At 48.1% G+C, this 24,133-nt stretch overlaps 1 protein-coding gene across 1 annotated transcript; it reads right to left on the bottom strand.

Moving 5' to 3' along the window:
- Nucleotides 1-9,430: 9,430 nt before the first annotated feature.
- On the bottom strand, nt 9,431-21,192 carry LOC138749010 (tumor protein p53-inducible protein 11-like). The gene is made up of 6 exons (XM_069910020.1): nt 20,300-21,192; nt 16,894-16,952; nt 15,570-15,618; nt 12,150-12,249; nt 11,119-11,220; nt 9,431-9,647 (listed from the first exon to the last, which is right to left on the bottom strand). The coding sequence occupies exons 1-6, from the start codon at nt 20,582-20,584 to the stop codon at nt 9,514-9,516; spliced, it is 729 nt and encodes a 242-aa protein (XP_069766121.1). The 5' UTR covers nt 20,585-21,192; the 3' UTR covers nt 9,431-9,513.
- Between the last annotated feature and the right edge of the window lie 2,941 nt (nt 21,193-24,133).

Genomic DNA, 24,133 nt, shown 5'->3' with positions numbered 1-24,133 from the left:
AGTGCGGGGGAGTCGAGGGAGGAGAGGGGTTGGGTGATGGCCTGAATTGTGTTCACAACTCCTTGTAGACTTGGGTGGAGCAATCCCTTTACCGCGTAGTGATGCATCTGCAGAGCTTTCGGGGGGGGGGGGGCACGGTTGGGTGTAGTGGTTAACGCAACATCTTTACAGCGCCAGCAATCGGGACCGGGGTTTGAATCCCGCACTGTCTGTAAGGAGTTTGCACATTCTCCCCATGTCTGCGTGGGTTTTCCCTGGGGACTCCAGGGAAAATGTACCAGGGGTGGAGGTTATTTGGGTGTAAATCGGGCAGCATGGACTTGTGGGCCAAAACGGTATGTTACCATGCTGTATGTCTAAATTAAAAATCAAATTGCAGTTTTATGGGGGAAAAAAACCAACAGAATTGTACAGCACAGCCACATTCAATCTGTTTTCCTCTCTGAATAGGCTGCTTAATTAGTCCCACTCCCCTGGTCTTATCCTAGTTCCCTGGGACTTTAAAAATATAACATTAAAATATTGACCTGATTCCCTTTGTATAGTTCTTAATTGAATTTGCCTTTTTGCAGTAGGTTCCCCCAATGCATTGAAAAGTAAATTCTCAGCCCCCTCTAGCCCTGTTTCATTGACAGATCTGGACCTCACCTAGTTACTAACCCACATTTCCTTGTGACTTAAAAGGATGACATTTTGGCCCAACTCTCCCAGTGGATTCAATACTGAGGCTGGCAGAAGTGGGGGGTGGGTGCTACTCAGTGATTAACAGTGCTGCAAACAAACATCAAGGTACAGCCCAGGAACATGTCTGCACTGGATGTGATGCCTGAGTTAAACTAAAACTTTGCTTGCTCAACAGTGGATCCCTTGGACCTGTAGTCACTAGATTGTGATGGTCAATGGATCCCCTGGACACTTGGTCCTGGATTGTGATGTGATGGTCCATAAATCCTGAGATCCTGACATTGTGATGGTCAATGGATCCCCTGGACACTTGGTCCTGGATTGTGATGTGATGGTCCGTAAATCCTGAGATCCTGACATTGTGATGGTCAGTGGATTCCCTGGACACTTGGTCCTAGATTGTGATGTGATGGTCCATAAATCCTGAGATCCTGACATTGTGGTGGTCAATTGATCCCCTGGACACTTGATCCTGGATTGTGATATGATGGTCCTTAAATCCTGAGTTCCTGACATTGTGGTGGTCAATGGATCCCTGGACACTTTGTCCTGGATTGTGATGTAATGGTCCGTAAATCCTGAGATTCTGACATTGTAGTGGTCAATGGATCCCTGGGCCTGAGACCACTAGACTGTCATGATTGGTAGATCCCCTGGACAACTGGTTTGAGAAGGGGCTAGAAGCTCTCCAAATCAGATACCAAGTTCCAGATATTGCTATACCAAGCCGTTGTTCTCGCCGTCCATTCCTGGAACCTCGGCTGGAGGGGTGTGACAAGCAATAAGGTGGTTGTCAATTCAATTGTCAGAATATCCATCAGGAAACTTGTCAGTCCACCCCCCTGCTCACCCAGTTATGTGGCCATGCATCATGTGGCTGAAGCAAGAAACAGGTAACCCTTTGGACCCCAGCTATTTTAACCCAGTGGTTCTCAACCTTTTTCTTTAAATAATCCCTGTGCCTTAGGTGCTCTGTGATTAGTAAGGGATTGCCTAAGGTGGGATGTGGATGGAAAGAAAAAGTTTGAAAAGTTTAAATCGTCCCTGATTGACTCGTTATGTGTACGGTTTCAGAACTCCAAAGGAAATGGGGCCAATGACAATTTTTCTCAAGCAAAATATTTCAGTAACAATTGGGTCTAGAGCAGTGATTCTCAACCTTTCCTTCCCACTCACATCCCACCTTATTAATCACAGAGCACCGATGGCACAGGGATTACTTAAAATGGGATGTGAATGGGAAGAAAAAGGTTGAGAACCCCTATATCTTTCGTAATAAATCCTTTGTCTATGGGTGAACTACAGTAAGAAAACCAATAGGAGCCAGCTGGTGGTTGGATAGAAAACCAGTCCCAGAAAACAGAGACACAGAGTATATGTGCTTGTTGGTAGACCCACAAAACTGGGACACAGAGTCCAAAGGGTTAAATATTGCTGAAACATTAACAAGAATTACTGGCTGGAGTAATTGAAATATGTTCACTGGATGGGGACAGTCAGTGATGCAGAAGAGCAGACATTAGAGGTGAGTTATCAGGATGGCAACTCCAGGAGATTAGTGGGGGACTTCCAAACTGAGGACTGAATAACCACATCAAAACAGTTGGCCGTATCCCTCCTGAGAAAGGCCTGGTTACTGGAGTCCCTTTGACATGGGACTGGGGACATTTGGCAGCTCTGGACCTCATTTCCTATGTGGAGGGCAATTTCCATCCCCATCAACCTGAGTGGATTTCCACAGGGAGCTGGTTCCAAGCTCATTCACCTCCCCAAGTCAGTGACTCATGTGGACTGTGCATGGGAAGTGTAATCATTAAAATTTTTGGACCAATTTTTCAAGACAAATTGAGGGGGGGGGGTCGACTTTTACAAGGGTGACCACAGTAAGTACCAGTGTTATTCAAGGCATTGGGAGCTCAGATGGCCAGGACCAGGTGGTAAGTCTGTGTTCGAGGGATCGGGAGCTCCAGGGGGCAGGCAGCTGGGGCAAGACTCCATGGTCGGGGCGTCAGGAGGTCCAGTGGGTAGGTGGCTAGGGAGGGTCTGTGGTTGGAGCGGTGGGGTCTTGTACAGGTGGGTGGTCGGGGTCAAAAATAGGGGTGTGGTTGACTTTTACATGGGTCATACAAAAACACCCAATTTTTGGGCTAAAAATGGGGGGGAGGGGGGTTGACTATTACATCATATCAACAATTACATAAACAGTAAATGTTTTGGGAGGCGAGAGACAGGAAACCATCGCTGTTGATCTTGTCTCAGAGAGGCCTGCGTTGCTAATATGGGAAGTTCCCAGAGCAAGTACAAGAAAATGACCCCTGCTTCTCCAGGTCAGGGGTCAAAGGGAAAGGATTCATAGTGCATGACCTCAGTTGATTGTGAGATATGATCAGGACCATTGAGTGTGGAGCTGGGCCCAGTGTGGCCCAAGGAACATTCTCCCTCTCGTTGTAATGCATGAAAGCGTATTTACAGCAACAATTCACACCTTTGTGTTGTCTGTTCTGAATCAATAAATCGACAGGTTATGTGTTTGATAACAATATATGTCTGTGAATATATGATTTGTGGAAGTTAGAGAGTGGCAGTATTTTAAAACACAAAGAAATGATAATTAAAAAAATGTTAACCAAGTGATCTAATATTGTTCTTCATTTCCTTTCTCAGAGACCCTGTAAAAAAGTTCTGTTGTGTTAATTCTCTTTCTCTCTCACACTTTGTTTTCTGGCCTCTCCCCGAGATAGTTGGGCTGTGTTGTTACTGGCAGCCGCTCCCTATCTAACCTAACATGTCAGTAGCCTGTCCCACTGCACGCGGCCCAGCGATTAGAACAGGAGGTCAGTCTAGCCCCTGAGTCTGCCATGACATTCCATGAGCCACAGCCAGCAGGAGGCTTACGAAGAGGTGGTTGAGGAGAAGGATCTGCCCCCCAAGCCCAATCTTCTGCTTGGCTGACCTGATTTTGGTCTCAGCTCCATCAACTTTTCCCCTATCATTCAGGAATCATGTAGGTGCTTTCGAATTGCAGGACTGGGTGGTGGGGGGCGGAGGGGGGTGTGCAGCCGGGCGTGATGACCGGTTTGTGTGTGCTTCCTGCTCCTTTCAGACAGCAGCCAAATCTACCTGTTAAATCGGCAATTTAGGGGGGAAATCTTGGACCTGCAGCGACGTGGTGAGCCCCTTTCTGTTTTAAGTTCCAGAGTTACCAGGTGCGCTATTTCCCCTTTCAGATCGGTGGAGGAGGATAAGTTTCACTGGGTTCCATGACCACCTCCAAGGTAGGTCTGGGACCCGTGTGGATTTTGACCGGGCTTGCCTGGTTCAGCCCTTGCAAATAGCCCTGTACCTGGGTCTTCAACCTAGCAAATTGCCCAATTAACCCCATCTTACAAGGCAATTTGAAAGGGTCTCTTGGAATATATTCCCATGAAGTAAAACACAAGGGTCTGCAGATCACGTGGTTGAAGTAAAAACACTGGAGAAACTCATCAGGTCAAACAGTGTCATTTATACAGCAAAGATAAGGATTCATAACCAATGTTTCGGGCTTGAGCCCTTCATCAAGGTACGAGCAAGATGTAGGCCAGTGTCCAAACAGAATAGGGGGCAAGGGACAAGGGGTGAGGAGGGGAGCATGGTCCCACAGGCAGGAGGTGGTAGGTGGATAAGGGAGGGAGGGCCCATTAATAAACAAGGGGGAGGGTGGGGAATGGCTCTGTAAATAGAGAGGTAAGGGGGTGGAGAGCTAAGGGAAAGAAGACAAAGGGAAAGGGAAGAGAGAACGGGGAGCGGGCTAGCAGAAACCGGAGAAAACGACGTTAATGCCATCTGGTTGCCTAGTCGGAAAATCAAGTGTTGTTCCTCCAATTTATGGGTGGGATAGTGCACAAGGCCATGGACGGACGTGTGAGCATGAGGGGGGTGGGGGGGGGCACAGAATTGAAATGGTTGGCCACTGGGACATCCCTGTCACTGACTTGGACAGGGATCCCCATCACCACATCAGCGTCCCCACCTCCACAACTGCCTGCTTCGGGGAATCCCAGATGCTCTTCACCCTCAGCGAGAAGAACATTCTAATTGCCTCAGTTTTAAATGCCTGTCCCTTGCAACTACGTCCATCCTTCTCAAGTGGAACTTTGTCGATACACCCAGGATCTTTAAATCAGTTCACCCTTCATTCTTCTAAGCCTGCAAAGGGTTAAAACACAAGTGCCACTGCAGGAGGGAAATGAACGGATGACGAGTATGTTTTGTGTCACTGCTCTGGGCCCTGCATTTCAGAACCAGTGAAAAGGTCGTTGGTTAAAAATAAAAAAAATGGGAAGTAAAGGTCCAGCGTTTCAGTGGGAGAGTCGATGGAGGCAAGGGGAGCTGGGACGCCCACTGTGGGCGATGGGGAGGGGGCTGTGCAGGGGACACCCATATCAGGTCAGAGCCATCTGGAGGGGGAGGGGGTTTGGTCGGGGATGGAGGGGGTGAGCAGAGGGACGGAGAAGAAAAAGTCGAGAAGTACACAGTGTGCAGTCTGGTCAGGGAAAGTTCATGCATAAGCATGTACTCACACACACACACACACACACACACACACACACACACACACACACACGTATACCCACACCTGCATGCATGCACACCTAGACACGTGCACTGAACCCACGCATACCTACACGCCCCACACACAAACACACACACGTACACCCATTCATCCACACCTCCATGCATGCACACCTAGACATGCACACTGAACCCACACACACCTACACATCCCCCACACACACACACCCACATACCCATACACACACGTGCACAAACATACGCACACAATTAGACAGACAGACACATGCACACTATGGAAGGGGAACCGCTTGGAGGAAACAACTCGCACAGCTCACTCCAACAGGCTTGATGTCCTTCTCAGACCATCCCTTGAGATTGAAGACAACCTCCCTTCTGCTCAGCTGTTGGGGTTATGATGAGACAAATGTGGTAACTGCACACCCGACTGCAGATCCATGGGGAAATCCACTCCGCAACTAAGGTCAGGCCTTGATTGACAGTTGCAAGTCATTGGCCACTTGTTCACCAAGACGGGCAAGAGGATGGGGCCTCGACCTAATGGCACTGAACATAAGCTCAGGTTGAAACTCTCTCGTCCAGTACCCATGCCGGACCATGCATTGTGCCCCATCATCTTCCTTTGAGACTCAACCCAGGATATCACAGGCAAAACCCTCCCCACCATCAAGAACATCAATGGAGAACGCTGCCATGGGAGACCTGCACCACTCGGCACACGTTCTATTCTTGCTGCTGTCATCAGGTATAAATGCTTCCCGTACCACCAGGTTCAGGAACAGCTGCTACCCCTCCACCATCAGACGTGTGCACGTGTGGATGTGTGTTCTTGAGTGCACGTGCATGTATGTGCTATGTGTGTGTGTGCGCGCGCGCAAGTTTGTGTGTGCATGTGTGTGTGCGCGTGCTATATGTGTATCTGTGCATGTGTTTGTGTGTGCATGTGTGTGTGAGTGCGCGCGCGCATGTGGGTGCTTATGTGTGTGCCTTTGTGTGGGTGCATGTGCGTATGCGCATGTGTGTGCGCATGCTATGTTCATGTGTTTGTGTGTGCGCATGCGTGTGCACGTGCGTCTTTTACCCCATTTGCGACTTCCCTACACGTGGAAATAAAAATCACTGTTTAATGAACCTGCGTTCAGTGTCGCTGCTCTTGGGACCCGTCGATAAATAAATATTCACAATTGCAGTTAATGCAAGAAAACAACTGATGTTTCCATAGTGCAGACAGATCTTCGGTGGTCTCGGAGTGGTTGAAGTTTGGTTGGGGTAGTTTGAGGAGATTTCAAGAAGAGCATGAGAGATTTTGGATGAAAATTGTTCTTGAACCAAGAGGTGTTGAACTGCAGATTTCTGTTCCTTCTCCTTGAAGACCAGGGTGATGGGGGTTGTTTATGATGTTGCTGTTGGTATGTGGCCACACGGTCACAGCTCCAGGAGACGGACTCTGTTCCCAGACTTCCTGCCTCGTCCCTTCCTCTCTCCACGTCTGACTGCCGGCTGGAGAGGCCAGGAACTGTCAGAGCAGATCAGAGCAGTGGGGCAGAGGGAACAAGCACTAATTGCTGAACTGAGGGTGATGCCGCAGGTTATGGATTTCAGACGGTAATGCGATTGGAGGAACGCTGCCTCCTGTCGCCTGCTCACTGCTGTCTGCATGCGGCCCTGAATCAGTCCGACAGGCCTGGCCATCACCTTCAAACACCCTTCAGCCCCCGTTCTGCCGTTCAGGAAGGATTGGGTGCATTCATACAACCCCATACCATGGAGCGATACCATTCAGCCCTTTTTGTCTGTTCTGGGTGGAAAAAGGCCTGATCCCACCTTCTGACGTGGTCTATATCCCTGTGGGTTTCATAATGGGGTGGGGGGTGGGGTAGGAGTCGATCTCCACTCACCTCTGAGTGAAAAAATGACCCCTCAACTGGCTTCCACCTAATACTGTATTACTCAGCGGCCAGTATGAGATCTCTTTCATCTCCCCAGTTTTATATGTTTTTGTACATTTAATTAATTTTCACACACACACCATGGAAACTGGTCCTTTGGCCCATCGAATGCATGCTGACCTTCCATTTACACTTAAAATCTATGGAATTTGTTGCCACAGCAACTAGTTATGGAGGCCAGGTCATTGGGTGTATTTAAGACTGAAATTGATAGGTTATTAATTAGACAGGACATCAAATGTATGGGGAGAAGGCTGAGTGGGATAATGGATCTACATAATTGACTGGCGGGGCAGACTCAATGGGCTGAATAGCCTATTTCTACAGGTGTACCATGGAGAGCATGCTGGCTGGTTGCATCACTGTCTGGTATGGAGGTGCCAACTCTCAGGACAACATCTCCGGAGGGTTGTTAACTCAGCCTGTGACTTCACGGCAACCAGAAATCACTCCATCTAGGACATCTACAAGAGGCGGTGTCTTAAGAAAGCAGTCTCTATCCTCAACGACCCGCACCGCCCACGGGCCCATGCCGCCCGATTAAACCCAATTGACCTACAACCTGGTGGGAGGAAACTGGAGCCCCCCCCCCCCCACACAAACATGGCGAGAACGTACAAACCTCTTAAAGACAGCGCTGGATTTGAAACTCGGCTACTAACGCTGTAACAGCATTGCACTAACTACTACGGTTACTGCGTCTCCCCAGTAGTACAGTTCTATAGACAGCCCAGCGAGATTTGAACTCGCACCTCCTGGTTTACAGAACCAGTGCCCTAACCCTTGAGCTATGGAGCCTATACAATGGTCTATCTTTACTGTAGATCATTTGACATTCACTATTATACGTACATGAGCTGCATGCCTGAGTGTGTGGGAGCAATGCAACACCTCCACATTGTTTGAGGCGGATGTTTAAGGGTGGCTGTGATGTATAAACCTCAAATACTTTACCCCATCCATTCTCAGCTCCTGCATATAGCCTCCCCACATCAGAGTCCGTCTCCCACTGGTGAATTGCAGTTTCCACATGTCATTGGGATGTCGCCAGGGTGTTTTTCAGAGGGCCTCAGGCACCCAGCACCCAGGCAAGGTTGGATAGGGGAATTAGGGGATGTGGGAAAAGGCAGGGAGGTGGAGACGAGCCTCTCATCAGATCAGTCATGATCTCATTGAATGGCCAAATGGCCGACTCCTGCTCCTAATCCTTAGGTCATGGGACTGATAGAATTCCTCAGAGCTAGGGCCAAATAGCCTTTGTTTGAAGCCATGGAGAACAGGAGGGGTGGTTGTCACGATGGTGAGGGGCACTGCTTGTGATTGTATCCATAAATTTATTTAATAAGTCACTCTCCTGCAGATCAAAGTTTATTGGATTAGATTCTGATATGGAACAGATGTCCCGACAGACTGTGAGCAATGGTTTGGAACATGCTAATAATTTCATGAAACGTCATGTGTAATTTAAACTGTGAACCATATTCTCTCGACAAGCGTGGCTGCACTGTGCGGGGAACAGGCTGACCTATGTTGCACCCTTGGAGGGAGGGTCCGATCCCAGTCCTGGGGCGAGGGGTTATATATTCAGGCTGCATCGGATAATTTGGTTATTCCTCTCCTAACTTCTACCCCTAACTTCTCGATAGTCCAAAGTAAAGTGTTGCCCACTCCCACAAACCAGGTGGAGTCAGGAGATAGGTTCCAATTCTTGAGACATCAGTTAATTTTCAATAAATGGATTAGTGAGTCACTCTCGTTTCAATGGGTTCCCAGGTTGACTGGTGAACTGCAGTTGGCTACCGATGGAATCCGAGCTCCTTCAGTTGTTTCCCTCTCCCCCTCCTCAATTTCCACTCCCCATCCCTATCAGTCTCCCCTCTCTTTCTTGTTCCTCTCTCTCCCTTCCCTCCTTATAAACCACCCCCATCTTCTCTCCCTCATTCTCTTTCTTCCCTCTTTCCCCCCTCCCCCCCCACAGGTTCCCCTCTCCTCCTACATTCCCCTTCTCTGGACTCAACCCCTGCTGGTTCCTGGATCCCGGAAGTTCTCACCAAGTCACTGGTACGAATGCAACGAGAAGAGGACTCTGAGGTCCCAACTATTCTGGGCTTTGGAAGATCAGTGACAAAATGAACGGGCATCTGCAGACCCAGCTGAGGTTGGGATTGACCTTTACCCTGTGTCCAAACATGAGCACCCCAATCTCTGCCCCAGTAGGAACTGCCGTCAATGACATCTGAGGGAGTGGTTAGACCTCTTGGTTTAGATTTGCAATGGGTGAGGTGCCTCATTTTTGCTGAGGCCACTAGATCTTCTTGGGCTTGCGTCCGACTTGTACATAGTAGAAGAGTGAAAGGATCCCGAATATTCCATAGACTGAGAGGACGACCGTTGTATCCTGGGAACTGATGCCGTGATCCACTCTTACAGCCAGTGCCACTGTAAGTGAACAGAAAGGGTCGCATGTTAAAGATCCTGACCCTCAAACACATGGGCCTTGAATTAGACTTCTAATGCAAGCATGGCCCTCAAGGATATTGATTCCTTCTCATGATGAAGGCCACTTACCTTGCATTAAGAAAGTCTGGACAATTGGGGGGGGGGCAGATGTTGAGGCTTTAGGGTGCAGCTGAAAGGATAGAGCCAAGACAAAATAATTGTGCCAACAACTCATGAAGGTCATGATTATGGATGTGTCCATTCTGTTACCCTGAGGACAGGTGAATGACCTTCCCAAACCTGACTAATTTAAATTCCTGCAAATGTCCCCCCGGATGAGACTATTGGATGACTATTGTACATCTTGCATTTAAACAGGGCATGAGAACTTTCAAGTCCAGCTTCCATCGCAACCTCCATTGCTTTCTGTGTGGAGTTTGCATGTTCTCCCTGTTGGGTTCCCCCAACAGCTCCAGTTTCTCTTGCATCCCAAAGACGAGCATTTCATGGATGAAATGGCCTCAATAAAATTGCCCCCAGTGTGTGGGCGAGGGGGAGAGTTGATTGGATTTTTGGGATTAATGTAAGATCAGTGTAAATTCAGTGGTCAACCCAGCATGATGAACTGAATGGCCTGCTTCGGAATTGCATCTCTCTATGTCTCCATAACGAATTCCCGATCCACACCAGAATGTGACTCTCAATCTCATTTTGTAAAAACATTTTATCAAAGGCCTTCTGAAAATCAAAATGCATGACATAAAATTCCAAGATTGGTCAAACATAATTTTCCTTTCATCAATCTTTGCTAATTTCTCTCCTTATACAGAGGGATTAGATTTGCTTCTTTTTAATCTGTGAAAACTGTACTCTGATCTATGAAATTTTGGAGGATGAGAGCAAGTGGGTCTGTTCTCTTTTTTGTCACCTTCTAGAGAGCATCAGGCCCTGACTATTTATCGGTCCGTTATTTTTCTCCAATACTGATTTCTTTAAGCTCATCATTTACTCTCAACCTGTTGCTCTCCACCATTTCTGGATGGTTTTCAGTGTCTTTTCCAATGAAGAAGTCATTGGGTGTATTTGAGGCAAAGTTTGATAGATTAGCCCAGGGCTGCTGTGCAGCTGGAGCTCTCCGGAGTCCCACTCCGGAACATCATGGGGCTGCTACAGGGCTGCTCCGGCACCTCATCACTTCAAATTGTGTTTACCGTGCAGAACCCAAAGCCAGGCCAGCAGAAAAGGAATCTCCAGAAGATCATCAATTCTGCCCTGCCATTCAATCATGAGCTGATCCATTTCCCCTCTCAGCCCCACTGCACGGCCCCCCCCCCCCACCACCCCCATAGACTTCAATCCCCTGACTCATCAAGAACCTATCGCTCTCTGAGCTGTACATGATGTCATGCATGTTCTCTGACCACAAATCTGAGCCTGTGCTCATGGCTACAACAAACTCTGATGTACCAACCTAGAAACTCCACCATGAAGTAGCAGGTCTCCAGCAGGAGTGTCCACTGAATGATTGCCTTCTCCACTGTGTACAAGGCGTTCCAAAGGATGAGAGAAACACCTTGGGAGGAGTTGGATCACACAAAGAAACATGTATGCTTTAAAAAACAATCTATCTAAAGTAGTAAATACCATCTGCATGTATAGAGTTGGCATTAGTGGGCAGAAGGGTACACAATGAGAGCAGGGTGGGTAGATATGGAAGCCACTTGTTGGTCTATCTACAGCATCTGAATGGATAGTCCCAGAGTGCATCAACCACTGTTTAACCCTTCCTGCCCCGCTGACTTGAAACTGCCCACCCAAATCTTCGCTTTTTCCTTCTCCCCTTAACACCAAGCCCTTTGACCCAGTGTGCAATATATGTATGCGTACAATAGTTGAGTTTTGGGTTCCAATTTTTCACCTCGAATTTGGGAGGTAGGGGTTGATCTTTACACGGACACAGCTTTTGACCGGAAGCTTGGATGGGCAGGACTGGGCGGAAAGACCGCAATCGGGGGAATCGGGGAGGGCTCGAATAGGTGGGTGGACGAGGCGAAGGATCGCAGTGGGGGAATCGGGAGCTCGGATGGCCGGGACCGGGTCATAAGTCTACGATCGGGGGAATTGGAGGCTCAGATAGGTGGGCGGACGAGGTGAGGAATCGCAGTCGGGGCATCGGGAGCTCGGATGGCCGGGACTGGGTCATAAGTCCACGATCCGGGGAATCGGAGGCTTGGATAGGTGGGCGGATGAGGCAAGAGATCGCAGTCGGGGCATCAGGAGCTCGGAATTTCCCCAAAATTAGAGGGGGGGGGGGTTGACTTCAACATTCAATATATGGAAAATACGCTAATTTTGGGCCAAAAAGAGGGGGGTCGACTTTTACACAGGATTGACTGTTACACGAGTATATGGGGTCCTGACCTGCGTGTGTCCAAAGCAACTGGAATGGTGGCGGGGGGGGGGGGGGGGCGGTGGTAGTAGTTGATGCGAAGATCAACTTACTGAGTAACGCGCCACCGTGGTATCTCAGAGCCACAAGGCAGGACCTCTTGTGGTCTTCCTGGAACAGCCAGCCATGAAGCATTCTGGGAAATACCAGGGCCTAGATCAGGAGGGAGAGGATGGGTTAAACTTTGCACTGTCCACCTAGAGGAAAGCTTTCACTTTCAAAATACCTCTACTACCATTCTTGCAGTAAAGGGAAAGCTTGTCACACCACTTACCATCCCCGATACAAGGACAATTTCACCTACTTACCATCCCCGATACAAGGACAATTTCACCCACTTACCATCCCCGATACAAGGACCACAGAATCTCAGGCCACAATATCATCACGTCTAGGAGGTACATAATACAGAAGATGGATTTGGAAACCATATGTCAACAGTTAGATATTGAAGGGAACATTGCTGTTAATTCATTAACAGGACCTGGGAATTTCTGAATGGCAACATATTCAGAGTCGGAATTTATTAACATGAAATTTGGTGTTTTGTGGCAGAATCATATTGCAAACATTCATATTAGAACCATTTTCCTATATCTATAAAGAAGTGCACGAAATGTAAGGCCATGTCTTTGGTTCATTGATTATTCAGGAATCTGATGGCGGAGGGGAAGATGCTGTCCCTTTGCCGATGAGTGCTTGTCTTTAGGTTCCTGTATCTTTTCCCCGATGGTAGCACAGTAAGAGGGCCTGGACTGGGTGTGGGGTCTTTGAGGATAGAGGCTGCTTTTATAAGACATCACTTCATGTAGAAGTCCTCGATGGAGTGGTCTGGTGCCTGTGATGTTATGATTGAATGGTGGGACAGACTCGATCAGCAGCTATGTCTTATGGTTTTAAATAAATATCTGGTCAGTTTTACTGATAACATTTTGATTTCAGGATTTAAGTTATGAACTGAATTTAAATCTGCATCGCAGGGCGGTACGGTTGCCACAGAGAAATGGATCTGACGTCAATCCACAGGACCATAAGAGTGGCAGAGAGGATCACTGGGGTCTGTCTCCCTCCTCCCCATCGACATGATCTACCGGGATGGTTGGCTGAAGAGGGCCACACAAAAGCATTGAGGACTCCTACCACCCCACACATGGCATCTTTCAGCTGCTCCCGCCGGGGAAGGAGGATCAGAGCCAGCACCCCCAGGCTGAGGAACAGCTTCTTCCCACAGGCAGTGAGAACGGCGAATGACCAAAGGAACTGCTCACACTGACCACCCGAGACTCTCATAGTCATAAAATAGTAATGAAACAATATTTATTTGTACATATAAATATTTGTCCTGCATATGTATTGTTTGCCTGTATATGTATTTTGTCTGGTTGTGTGTCTGTGTGGTTTGCACTGACTTGACCAATGCCACATTTGCCATGGACGGATATGACTCAGAGACTACATTATCATAATTCACCTACTGATCCATAACTCACCTACTGATTTCACCATACAATTTGTGGGCAGCCATTTAATTAAAGATCTAGCCCATTGGTTTTTCCACTCACATACCCTATGCCATAGGTGCTTTGTGGTTAGTAGAGGATTGAGAACCACTGCTCTCGAGAGAGGTGAACATGTGGATAAACATCGTCAAATCAGTGCAGACAGAAGTGAGTCTAAATTATTAGCCCTCAAACTTTAATACTAAGAAGGCTGTCAGATCCAATTAGACCTCACCAACCCCCACCACCCCCCCTCCACCAAGCAGCCTCCCCGGTCAAGTTTCTGCAAGATATCAAGGAGAAGATGAGGAGGCAACCCCGCTGGGACAGTGAACACCGCAGCGGACCAGCGAGGGGCTTTGAGGCTGAAGAACGTGCAGGCGGCGGGGCTGCTGGCGACTCGAGGCGAGGAATGCACGCGGGCTGCGGGGCCTGCTGGTGTCTGAGGTCAAGGGGCTCCTGCCAGGCTGCAGATCGCTGGAGATGGGCTCGAGACTGGCTGAAGTGGGGTGGGGGGGGGGGGGGTACCAGATACCCGAACCGGGATGCGACAGAGTGCTGAGGGGGGGCTGATTGTGCTGGAGGCGGGAGGGCTGGCGGCAAATCCACGGACACTCGGTGACTCTTGGGCGGAGACAGGGGGGGGCTCTCTTTTGCTTCTCTTTCTCTGACTGTAAGGGGCGTTAGGCAATTTCTGCTGATAGCGATCTTTGGTAGACGAAAGGACATATCATATATTTTCTGTACAGGACAATCAAAGAATCTTGAATATGGAGAGAATAAAATACCCCAAAGATCCAATCCTTATAGTAAACATGTTTTCAGAATGTAAGTGCATTCCATTTACATTCTGTGCTGCTTTGAAAGATATAAAACTACTGGTCCAGTGACCAATTGGGCAATCAAACAAAGGTTTGTGTCAAGGTACTTGGGAGAAATTTTGACAAAAACCAATAGGTGGATTTTCCACGGGAACCAGGGCTGTATTTATTGAGCAATCTCATGGTTATTGGCACAAACAACCAAAATGTCAAATCCAGTTCATCAGGACTGGCCAGGAGATGCATTGCTGTGACATGGAAGTCTGACTCCCCTCCTCACTTATTCCTCACTGGGATATGGACATGCAAAGTTGTGTCCCCCCCCCCCCCCCCCCCCCACCCCCGGAGAAGATCACATAATCTTCGAAAGAAATACGAGGCGTTTGTTAAAATATGGCAACATTATTTGAATCATACTGGCTTAAGGATATAATTAACTTCCCCTAAAAGGTTTAAATAATAAAGTTAAGTGAATATTCCTGAAGAAGGCAGCTCAAACTCCCCTTCTTTATTGGACATTTGCTTTTGCTTTATTTTAATGTTAGCATTTTTTGGGGGGATGAGATTTGGACAATCATATGAGATTCGGAAATTTTAAAATATTATTTATATGATGAATGTAGTAATGTAACTCCATCTGGTCCCCTCCACCCCTTCCTGTCTCTGTAACTCCTTCTGGCCCCCTACACTCCTCCCTGTCTCTGAAACCACCTCAACCTCTCCCTGTCTCTGTAACCCCCCCCTCCAGTCCCCTGCACCCTTCGCTGTCTCTGTAAACCTCTCTGGCCCCCTGCACCCCTCCCTGTCTCTGCAACATCCTCTAGTCTCCTGCATCTGTACCTGTCTATGTAACTCCCCTTAACTCCTCTGTAACCCCTCCGGTCCCTTACATCCCTCTCTGTCTCTGAAACCCCCCTCTCTGGTTTCCTGCACCTATCCCTGTTTATGTAACTCCCCTCCACCTCTCCCTGTCTCTGTAATCCCCTCCACCCCTCCCTGTCTCTGTAATCCCCTCCACCCCTCCCTGTCTCTGTAACCCCCTCCACCCCTTCCTGTCTCTGTAACCTCTCTGGTCCCCTACACATCTCCTCATCTTTGCAACTCCCTCCATTTCTTGGAAAAAAAAGATTTGAGTCAAAGTGTTTGAACTGACCAGAATTCCAACAGCAGAGAATGTGATGGCAGAGGCAAGTTGCCAGTACCTGAAATGAGAAGCATTGTAACATGGTTAGATTGTCTGGTCAAACAGTATTTGGTCCTGGTAACATCACTCGCTGTGCGATGGAATGGAGCTTCCTTTAGCATAACAGAGGAAAGGGTTGCATGTGGAAATGAGTGGAGCTACTATTTGGGTGAAGATGGAGAGGTTCTCTCCAACTGGATGGAACCTCTATCCATGTGAAAACAGTGGGATCTCTAACTGAATAGATCAGAGGTTCTCAACTTTTTCTTTCCACTCACATCCCACTTTAAGTAATCCCTTTGCATCGGGGCTCTGTGATTAGTAAGGGATTGCTTAAGGTGGGATGTGGGTGGGAAGGAAAGGTTGAGAATCGCTGCTCTGGACCCAATTGTTACTGAAATATTTTGCTTGAGAAAAATTGTCATTGGCCCATTTCCTTTGGAGTTGTGAAACCGTGCACATAACGAGTCAATTAGGGACGATTAAAACAGTGGTTTTCAAACTTTTTTCTTTCCACCCACATCCCACCTTAAGCAATCCCTTACTGATCACAGAACACCAATGGCATAGGGAATACTTAAAGTGGTACAGGTATGTGAGTGGAAAGAACAAGGTTGAGAACCATTGGAATAGACTGTCCATCCAAGCAGTCGGCCTAACAATGTCATGGTGCAGTAATGAGGGAATGCGTGTGGAGTGTGTGTGATGTTGCAGCCTGTCTTCACCGTCCTGAAGGGGCTGCTCCTCAGGTTCTGGCTGCACCCCATGCTTCGGATCCACAGTGGCCCGGGCATCCAGAGGATCTCCTTGTGGGATTGCTGTTGGGCATGGCGAGGAGGCAGGCAGTCAAGGGTGTGGGGCGAGCTGACACTGACTGTCCCTCTTCCAGGTTTACGACCGAGCCCGTGTGTCATTGGAGTCGGAGCACCCGGTGTCTGAGGGGGGGTGACGGTGGCCGAGTTCCAGGAAGGTGGGCCCCCCAACCGTATGTGTGTGCAGTTGATAAGAAATAGAGAATAATAGAGAAGCGGTCGTGATTCCTGTTTCTCGTGGTTTATTGCCACAAGCTAATGGTGGTTTTTAGTTGTAGCTCAGCGTGTATTTTGTGTCTTGTAATGTTGTCTTGTAATTTTGTGTCTTGTAATGCTGTGTCTTGTAATACTGTAGTTGTAGTTTTAAATAAAGTTTGTATGTAAAATAAAATAATATTGAGGGAATGAATGCCCTGCTGTTGAAGGCAGATAAGGACAAGAGGTCTCACTTCTGGGGAATTTGGTCAACTGGAGTTCATTACCTGAGACCAAATGGCTCATGGAAAGAAAACTTGAATTCATTCCCCAACATCTGGCTGATCTGTGCCAAAAGCAAAAAAGAATATTAATATTAGTACCTTTTTAAATTTTTTTTAAATGTAGGCATGCATACAGCAGGCCCTTTCAGCCCACGAGTCCTTGCCGCTCAATTGTACCCAATTAATCTGCAACCCCCGGTTTTTTTGAATGATGGGAGCCTCCCCCCACCCCTGCCGAGGAAACCCACAGGGAGAATGTGCAAACTCCTTACAGACAGCGTGGGATTCGATCCCTCATCCCATTTGCTGTGCTGTAACAGTGTTGCGCTAACTGCTAAACCAACTGTGCTGCCCTAACTCTCACCATTTAACTTCTGCTGTGTTCAAACCTCATCTCCTCCCTCTTTCCTGTGACCCTTAAGGCTATTTTTTAAATATATTTTTAAAAAATTTTAATGTTTATAATTTAATTTAGACATACAGCATGGGTAACAGGCCTTTTTAGCTCACGAACCCGTGCCACCCAGATACACCCCATTAACCTACAGTCCGGCATGTTTTGAACGGTGGGAGGAAACCAGAGCCCCCAGGGAAAACTCACACAGACCCGGGAGTATGTACAAACTCCTTACAGACAGCACGGTATTCGAACCCTGGTCCCATTCACTGGCGTTGTAAAGGCATTGCGCTAACTGCCAGCCCATTAAGAATAAATTTCTCCCAGTTCTGATGAACTGTGACTAAGATGGCGGCGCCCAGGCTGGGCAGCGTGGCAGGAAGGGTTGCAGACTCTGGGGACCAGCAGACCCCCTGTCGAGAAGGAGAGGCATAGGAGATGACCCTACAGGGAAGGTGACCACAGCAGCGAACCAGTGAGGGGTTCGGTAGCTAAAGGATACCCCCCTTCCCCCCACCGCTGCCTGTGGGCCGTTGGCGTCTTGCAGTCGAAGAACAGTCTCCTGCTGGAGACTGGCTCGCAGGAACCAAATATTCAAGAGGGGGCTGAGGGCAGAAGGGTGCTGAAGGCTTCCTGATCCTACTGTTGGGGGGGGGTTTGAACCTAAAGCTCAGGCTTGCTGATAAATCAAACCGGGCTTTATGCAGCTGGAGGCAAATCCACAGATGCCCAGTGGCTCTGAAAGGACTCTCTTTTGCTTCTATCTCTCTTACTGTAAGGGGCACTAGTTAATAGTTATGGGGCCTCTTTGTTTGCCTTAATATTAAATTTAATGTATTATTACGTGATACAAAAGGGATCTTGAATCTTGAAAGGTCATTGCCCTGAAATGTTAACAGATGCTGCTTGACCTGTTGAGCATTTTATATCGTTGACTCAGGAGGAGATTCAGCCCACTGAGTTTATGTTGTCTCTGAAGCAGACCCTTTCCCCCTCCTCTTGTCCCACAGACGAGCCCGTACTCCTTCACAGTCCTCCCAAGAAAGAGCTGCTCCCAGATTCTTTTAGCCGTGATTTGTGGATCTTGACTACTCTGTGTAGAAAAGTTCTTGAATCACAAAAGGTTGGTTTGCAGAAATGGAATGGTCTTCATTGCTGGAGGGATTGAATTGAGGAGCAGGGAGGTCATGCTGCAACTGTACGAGGTCCGGTTGAGGCCTCATCTGGAGAACTGCATGCAGTTCTGGTCTCCTTGTTTGAGGACAGATGGACTGGCTTTGGAGGTGGTGCAGAGGAGGTTCACCAGGCTGATTCCAGGGATGAGGGGCTTGGCCTATGAGGAGAGATTGGGTCGTCTGGAACTGTACCTGTAAAATTATGAAAGCAGAGATAAGATTGAGGTAGGTAAGTTCCTATTCGTGGTGGAGACCAGAACTAGGGGACATAGCCTCAGGATTCAGGTGAGTAGATTTAGAACGGAGATGAGAAAGGAACTGCTTTTCCCAGAGGGGGGTGAATCTATGGAATTCGCTGCCCATTGAAGCAATGGAGGTGACCTCAGTAAATGTATTTAAGACCAGGTTGGAGAGATTTCTACATAGTTGGGGAATTAAGGGATATGGTGAAAAGGCAGGTCGGTGGAGATGAGCCCATCGTCAGCTCAGCCATGATCTCATTGAACGACAGAGCAGGCTCAACAGGCCGGATCGCTGACTCCTGCTCCTATTCCCACACGCACCTTTTACAGGAACAACTTCCCCTCGTCTAACATCCATCATTTGCCTATTATACTGCATGTGTTATTCCAGCGTAACACCAGATTTTACGAGAGGAGCTTGTTAGATCAATTCTTTGCTAGTTGCTTGCCAAAACACGCTTAGAACAGCTGATGGAACATCAGAGATGGCAGTGAGAGGGCGAGAGGAGGAAGTTATGAATGAGACCAGATTAAACCACATCTGCTGAGCTCCGAACAGCGTTGGCACCACACCTTCGAAAATCAAGGTAGAAAGTACAACTTAACAACGTGACATTCACCACAACTCAGACTGAGAGGAAAAAAAATATTAATTGGGCTTGTTTCCTCTGGAGTATGAAAGGTGCTGGGTTTTAAGTTTGAAAGATGAGGGATAAATTGGGAGAAAGGGGGAAGAGATTAATCCTACATCAGCAGGGCTTAAAGATTGGCCCCCAACGCTCTTGGAAGCTGTTGACCAGGAGAGATTTCTGCTGGTTGGAAAAGTTGGGGCATTCAAACAAAATGACCATCCAGGAACCACTGTTTCATCTACAGGAACGGGAGGCACGGCCAGATACCCGGGGTTCAAATCCCACGCTGTCTGTAAGAAGTTTGTATGTTTTCCCTGTGTCTCCGGTTTCATCCTACCCTTCAGAATGTACATGGGTTGTAGGTCAATTGGGTGTAATTGGATGACAGGGACTCTCTCTGTGCTGTATGTCTAAATTTACAATTTAAAGTGTGGACTCCCCACACCCCGCCACCCAAAATATACAGAGTGACATGGTTTGTAGAGCACTGGTGACTCAAGTTCAGTTCTGACCTGCGGCTCTGACTACCCGTGTGGAGTTTTGCGTGTACTCGCCATGACCTGCCCTTATCCCAATGCTGTGCAAGTCAGAAGGTTAACTGGTGACTGTAACTTGCCCTGGTGTGCGGGTGAGCTGTGGGATCAGGCAGGGAGGTGGGGAGTCGGTGGGAAGTTCACAGCTGGGGAGTGGAGTCGGGGGGGGGGGGGATGGGACTGCACCTTACCAGCAATGACTGATGGGGGGTGGGGGGGAACTGACAGCTCAATGTGTGCCAGGATAGGATGAGAGGAGGGGGAGAGGAATATGGCTCCTTTGAAAGGAGCCCCCGGTGCAGATCAGGGAGGGAAGAGAGTCCGAACTGCCCGGAGTAATTCCTCAGAGTGGGAGAAAGGCCTTTCAGGCTAACGCAGGCAAGTGGGCCCAAAGATTAATCCTACTTGTCCTGAACGAGGACATCATTACCTTAGACCGGGGGAAATCTCCATCAGCGTCATTCACTCCGACACCAAGGACTTTCCGGCTCTTCAGCCTGCTTACGAGGTCGGTCTGGCTGTGTTTCTGGAGCATTGGGCTATGTTGTGTGACTGACATCCTTGCCCTCGTTCTGTGACAGCAGTCTCTCCTGAACACGCACAGGCCTAAGATACTCAAGGCAAAGGATGAGAGAGCTGGGGGTGGGGTGGGGGGGGTGGGGGGGAGCAGGGTGGATTCAACCAGAGGCAACGCAATATTTGAAAGTCTATTCATTATTTAATAAAGAGTTAGTTTATAATTTATAGCATTCAGACACTAAAACCACTCCAGGATTCCAGCTCCTGATGGATCTGCATAAAAATGGTGCTCAGGGTACTTTCGAACAGTTGATTTGCCAGAGGGAAGGGACTCCCTGAATTCACAGGTCCTGTCCTCTGTGATTCCACTGGGGAAACTGGCATTTTACAATCAGAATCTATTGTTATGAACAAGTCATGAAATTCGGCGTTGTAGTGTAAACGTTCCTATTATAACCATCTCACAGCATTACCATAAGAAAATAAAAATAACAGAGCATGAAAAGTCAGGCAGTGTCTGTGGTTCATTGATTATTCATGAATCTGATGGCAGAGGGGAAGAAACTGTCCTTGTGCCGCTGAGTGCTCGTCTTTAGGCTCCTGTTCTTTTCCCCAATGGGAGCAGAGTGAAGAGGGCACAGCCTGGTGGGTTGGGGGGTTTTTGAGAATAGAGGCTGCTTTTTTAAGACACCGCCTCATCGATGTCCTCGATGGGGGTGGGGAAGTCTGGTGCCCGTGATGTCGCAGGCCGAGTTAACAACCCTCTGGAGTTTATTCTTATCCTGAGAGTTGGCGCCTCCGTACCAGACAGTGATGCCACCGGCCAGAATGCTCTCCAGGGTCCACCTGTAGAAGTTTTTGAGTCTTCGGTGACATCCTGAATCTCCTCAAGCGCCTCACAAAGTCTAGCCGCTGCCGAGCCTTCTTTGTGATCCCATCGACCTGGAGGCTCCAGGAGATGTTGACGTTCAGGAATTTGTTCTTGACCCTCTCCACTGCTGAGTCCTCAGTGAGGACTGGGTTGTGTCCCCTTGACTTCCCTGACCATTTAAACCTGGTCCTGGTTTCTCCTCTCCCCAGGCTACTCGTTTACCGGGGCTTCCTGTGGAGCACAAAGATCCCAGAAGCTTTCTCATGGCATCCTGGCCTGGGCCCCACTTTAACCACTGGCTTCTCAGTGGGTTACGGGATTGGACCCGGCTCCAGAGAGTGGGTAAGAGATGACCACACACTGCTGACGAGAGCAGAGACCCAGTCATGTCATCAGTTTGCTGGGCGAACACATAACCAAAGCAGCTTATTCTGGAGCGAATCTCCGCTGGTAGACACTCGCATGGAAGGGCAGAAGAAACGATAAGTGCAGGAGCCAATACCCCCATATCTCTTGACTCCACTATTTTTAAGAGCTCTTTCTCGAAAACATCGAGAGAATTGCCCTCCACTGTGTTCCTCAGATCTACAACTCTCTGGGTGAAAAAGCTTTTTCCTCAACTCTGGTCTAAATGGCCGACTCCTTATTCTTAAACTGTGACCTCTGGTTTTGGGCCCCCCCAACATCGTGAACACATTTCCTGCCTCCAACATGTCCAATCCCTTGATATATGTTTCAATCAGATCCCCTAAATTTCAGTATCTACAAGCCCAGTCGCTCCAACCTTTCAACATATGACAGTCCCTCCATCCCGGGAACCAACCTCATGAACCCTATGCTGCACTCCCTCGATAGCAAGAATGTTCTCCCTCAAACTTGGAGACCAAAACTGCACACAGTATTCCAGGTGTGGTCTCACCAGGGCCCTGTACATCTGCAGAAGGACCTCTTTGTTCCAGTACTCAACTCCTCTTGTTATGAAGGCCCACATGCCATTAGCTTTCTTCACTGCATGTGTACTTTCAGTGAATGATGAACAAGGACACCGAGATCCCGTTGTGCTTCCCCTTTTCCTAACTTGCCCCCGTTCAGGTAGTAATCTGCCTTCCTGTTCTTGCCACCAAAGTGGATAACCTCACATTTATCCATATTAAACATTACAAAGGCTTCCCCAAAGTTACTTGACGTGGTCCACGACCACCTGGAAAGTGGTGACACAAAACCTCCCTACCTGGCGCAGCCCTATCCACACAGGCTGCCAAGCTGACGGAGCAAGGCGTACTGTTGAAACACCACATAAGCGCGAGCCCCGAGCCATCAGCGCAACAACTACAGAGCCACGTCCGTCTTCCCAAAACACGCGCCAGGACATTCTGTGCCCGAACTGGCTCGACCGGTCATCTTTGGACAGACCGCATTCAGTTTCTTTTTTTTTAAATTTTTTATTTTTCACACCATAAATCACATTAACCATGGTACACACTTTTTCCTTTTCACACATATACAGTGCCATTTCCCGCATTCAGTTTCAAAGTGGACTAATGGTGTCAAGGTCTGGATCGACGACGATGGACGAGCGACGAAAGATCTGATGAAAGCTCTCCCTCGTGCTCCAGCCAATATTAATCAACACATTTATCTAGTCATTACCATATTAATGAATTTGAGTTTACTGTGCACCTGCAATGCTTCTTTTGTTGATATAAAGAAACTTGGGTTCTTTTATAATAATGATATTAACTACAGTGCTCACAACTTGTGGAGGCATCCATTTTGAATCTCCTCCTAGCTGCAACAACTCATCTTTGACGCCCTCTAATGGTCAAGATTATTACTAGCACTCTATCATTCCAGTCATTACCACATTAATGTGTGCGAATTTACTGTGCACAACTGGTTGCTGCATTTCTGTTTCTCTGACCGTAAGAGGCACGCCCGGCAATTTCTGCAGATGGCGAATCTGTCTGCCTATAACAGACTAAAACCAGTCACTATTACACCTGTTTTATTATGAAACAATAAAGGAACCTTGACTGGGTGGTCTGGTTGGTGTAGCGGTTAGAGGAACGCCATTACAGCGCCAGCGACCGGGACAAGGGTTTGAATCCCGCGCTGCCTGTAAGGAATTTGTACGTTCTCCCTGTGACTGCGTGGGCTTCCTCTGGGTGTTCTTGTTTCCTCCCACCATTTGAAACGTACTGTGGCTTGTAGGCTAATTGGGCGGCATGGGCTCATGGGCTGAAATGGTCCGTTACTGTGCTGTATGTCTAAATTTAAATTTAAAACACTGCACTGATGGCTTGTGTGGCGCAATTAGCTATGTACTGATTGCATCTTATTTCCTACCCCCTGGAGGAAACCCATGCAGACACGGGGAGAACGTACAAACACCTTGCGGGTGATGCCAGTTCGAGCCCGGGTCGCTGGTGCTGTAACAGAGTCGCGCTAACTGTGTCGCACGCTTTGAAAATAAAGTATATTTTTGAAACTTAAAAAATGGCTACAAGGTGCTTTATTTTAAGTTATTTATAGTATGTCCAGTGAATAGCTTCCTTTACATTAATCATTGCATTGGTTCTCCATCCTCTACAATATTCCATTTGGAACTTAAACTGGAGGGGAGCGTTAATTCAATCCAGTTTCCGTGTCATAAAAACACTGGGTCTGTGATGTGTTTGAATTTGAACCCAAGACACCGACAGAAGTCCTTGAGAGAAAGAAAAAATATGATTTGTTTTCCAAATCGGCAAATTGTTTCTGAAACACTGAAGGAGACAGACACTGGAGGCATTAGACTGCAGGCCTGTAATGGCACAACTAACGAAATTTGCCGCTACATGGGCAGTCTCGGAGGAAAGTGTGGGGATTTTGAGA

The sequence above is a fragment of the Narcine bancroftii genome, chromosome 13 (assembly GCF_036971445.1).
Source record: "Narcine bancroftii isolate sNarBan1 chromosome 13, sNarBan1.hap1, whole genome shotgun sequence".
Lineage (NCBI taxonomy): Eukaryota > Metazoa > Chordata > Chondrichthyes > Torpediniformes > Narcinidae > Narcine > Narcine bancroftii.
Note: the sequence above shows the minus strand (reverse complement) of the source record. Positions and strands in the feature narration are given on the sequence as shown.

Excerpts from the sequence above, each read along its gene's own strand:
- LOC138749010 (XM_069910020.1), bottom strand. The coding sequence starts at position 20,584 with ATGAATAGACTTTCAAATATTGCGTTGCCTCTGGTTGAATCCACCCTG. Across the intron at positions 11,221-12,149 it reads CCACGGTGGCGCGTTACTCA|GTGTTTCTCTCATCCTTTGG; the intron begins GTAAGTTGATCT and ends ACTCCTCCCAAG. Across the intron at positions 9,648-11,118 it reads CTTCATGGTGGAGTTTCTAG|TGGCACTGGCTGTAAGAGTG; the intron begins GTTGGTACATCA and ends GTTCACTTACAG.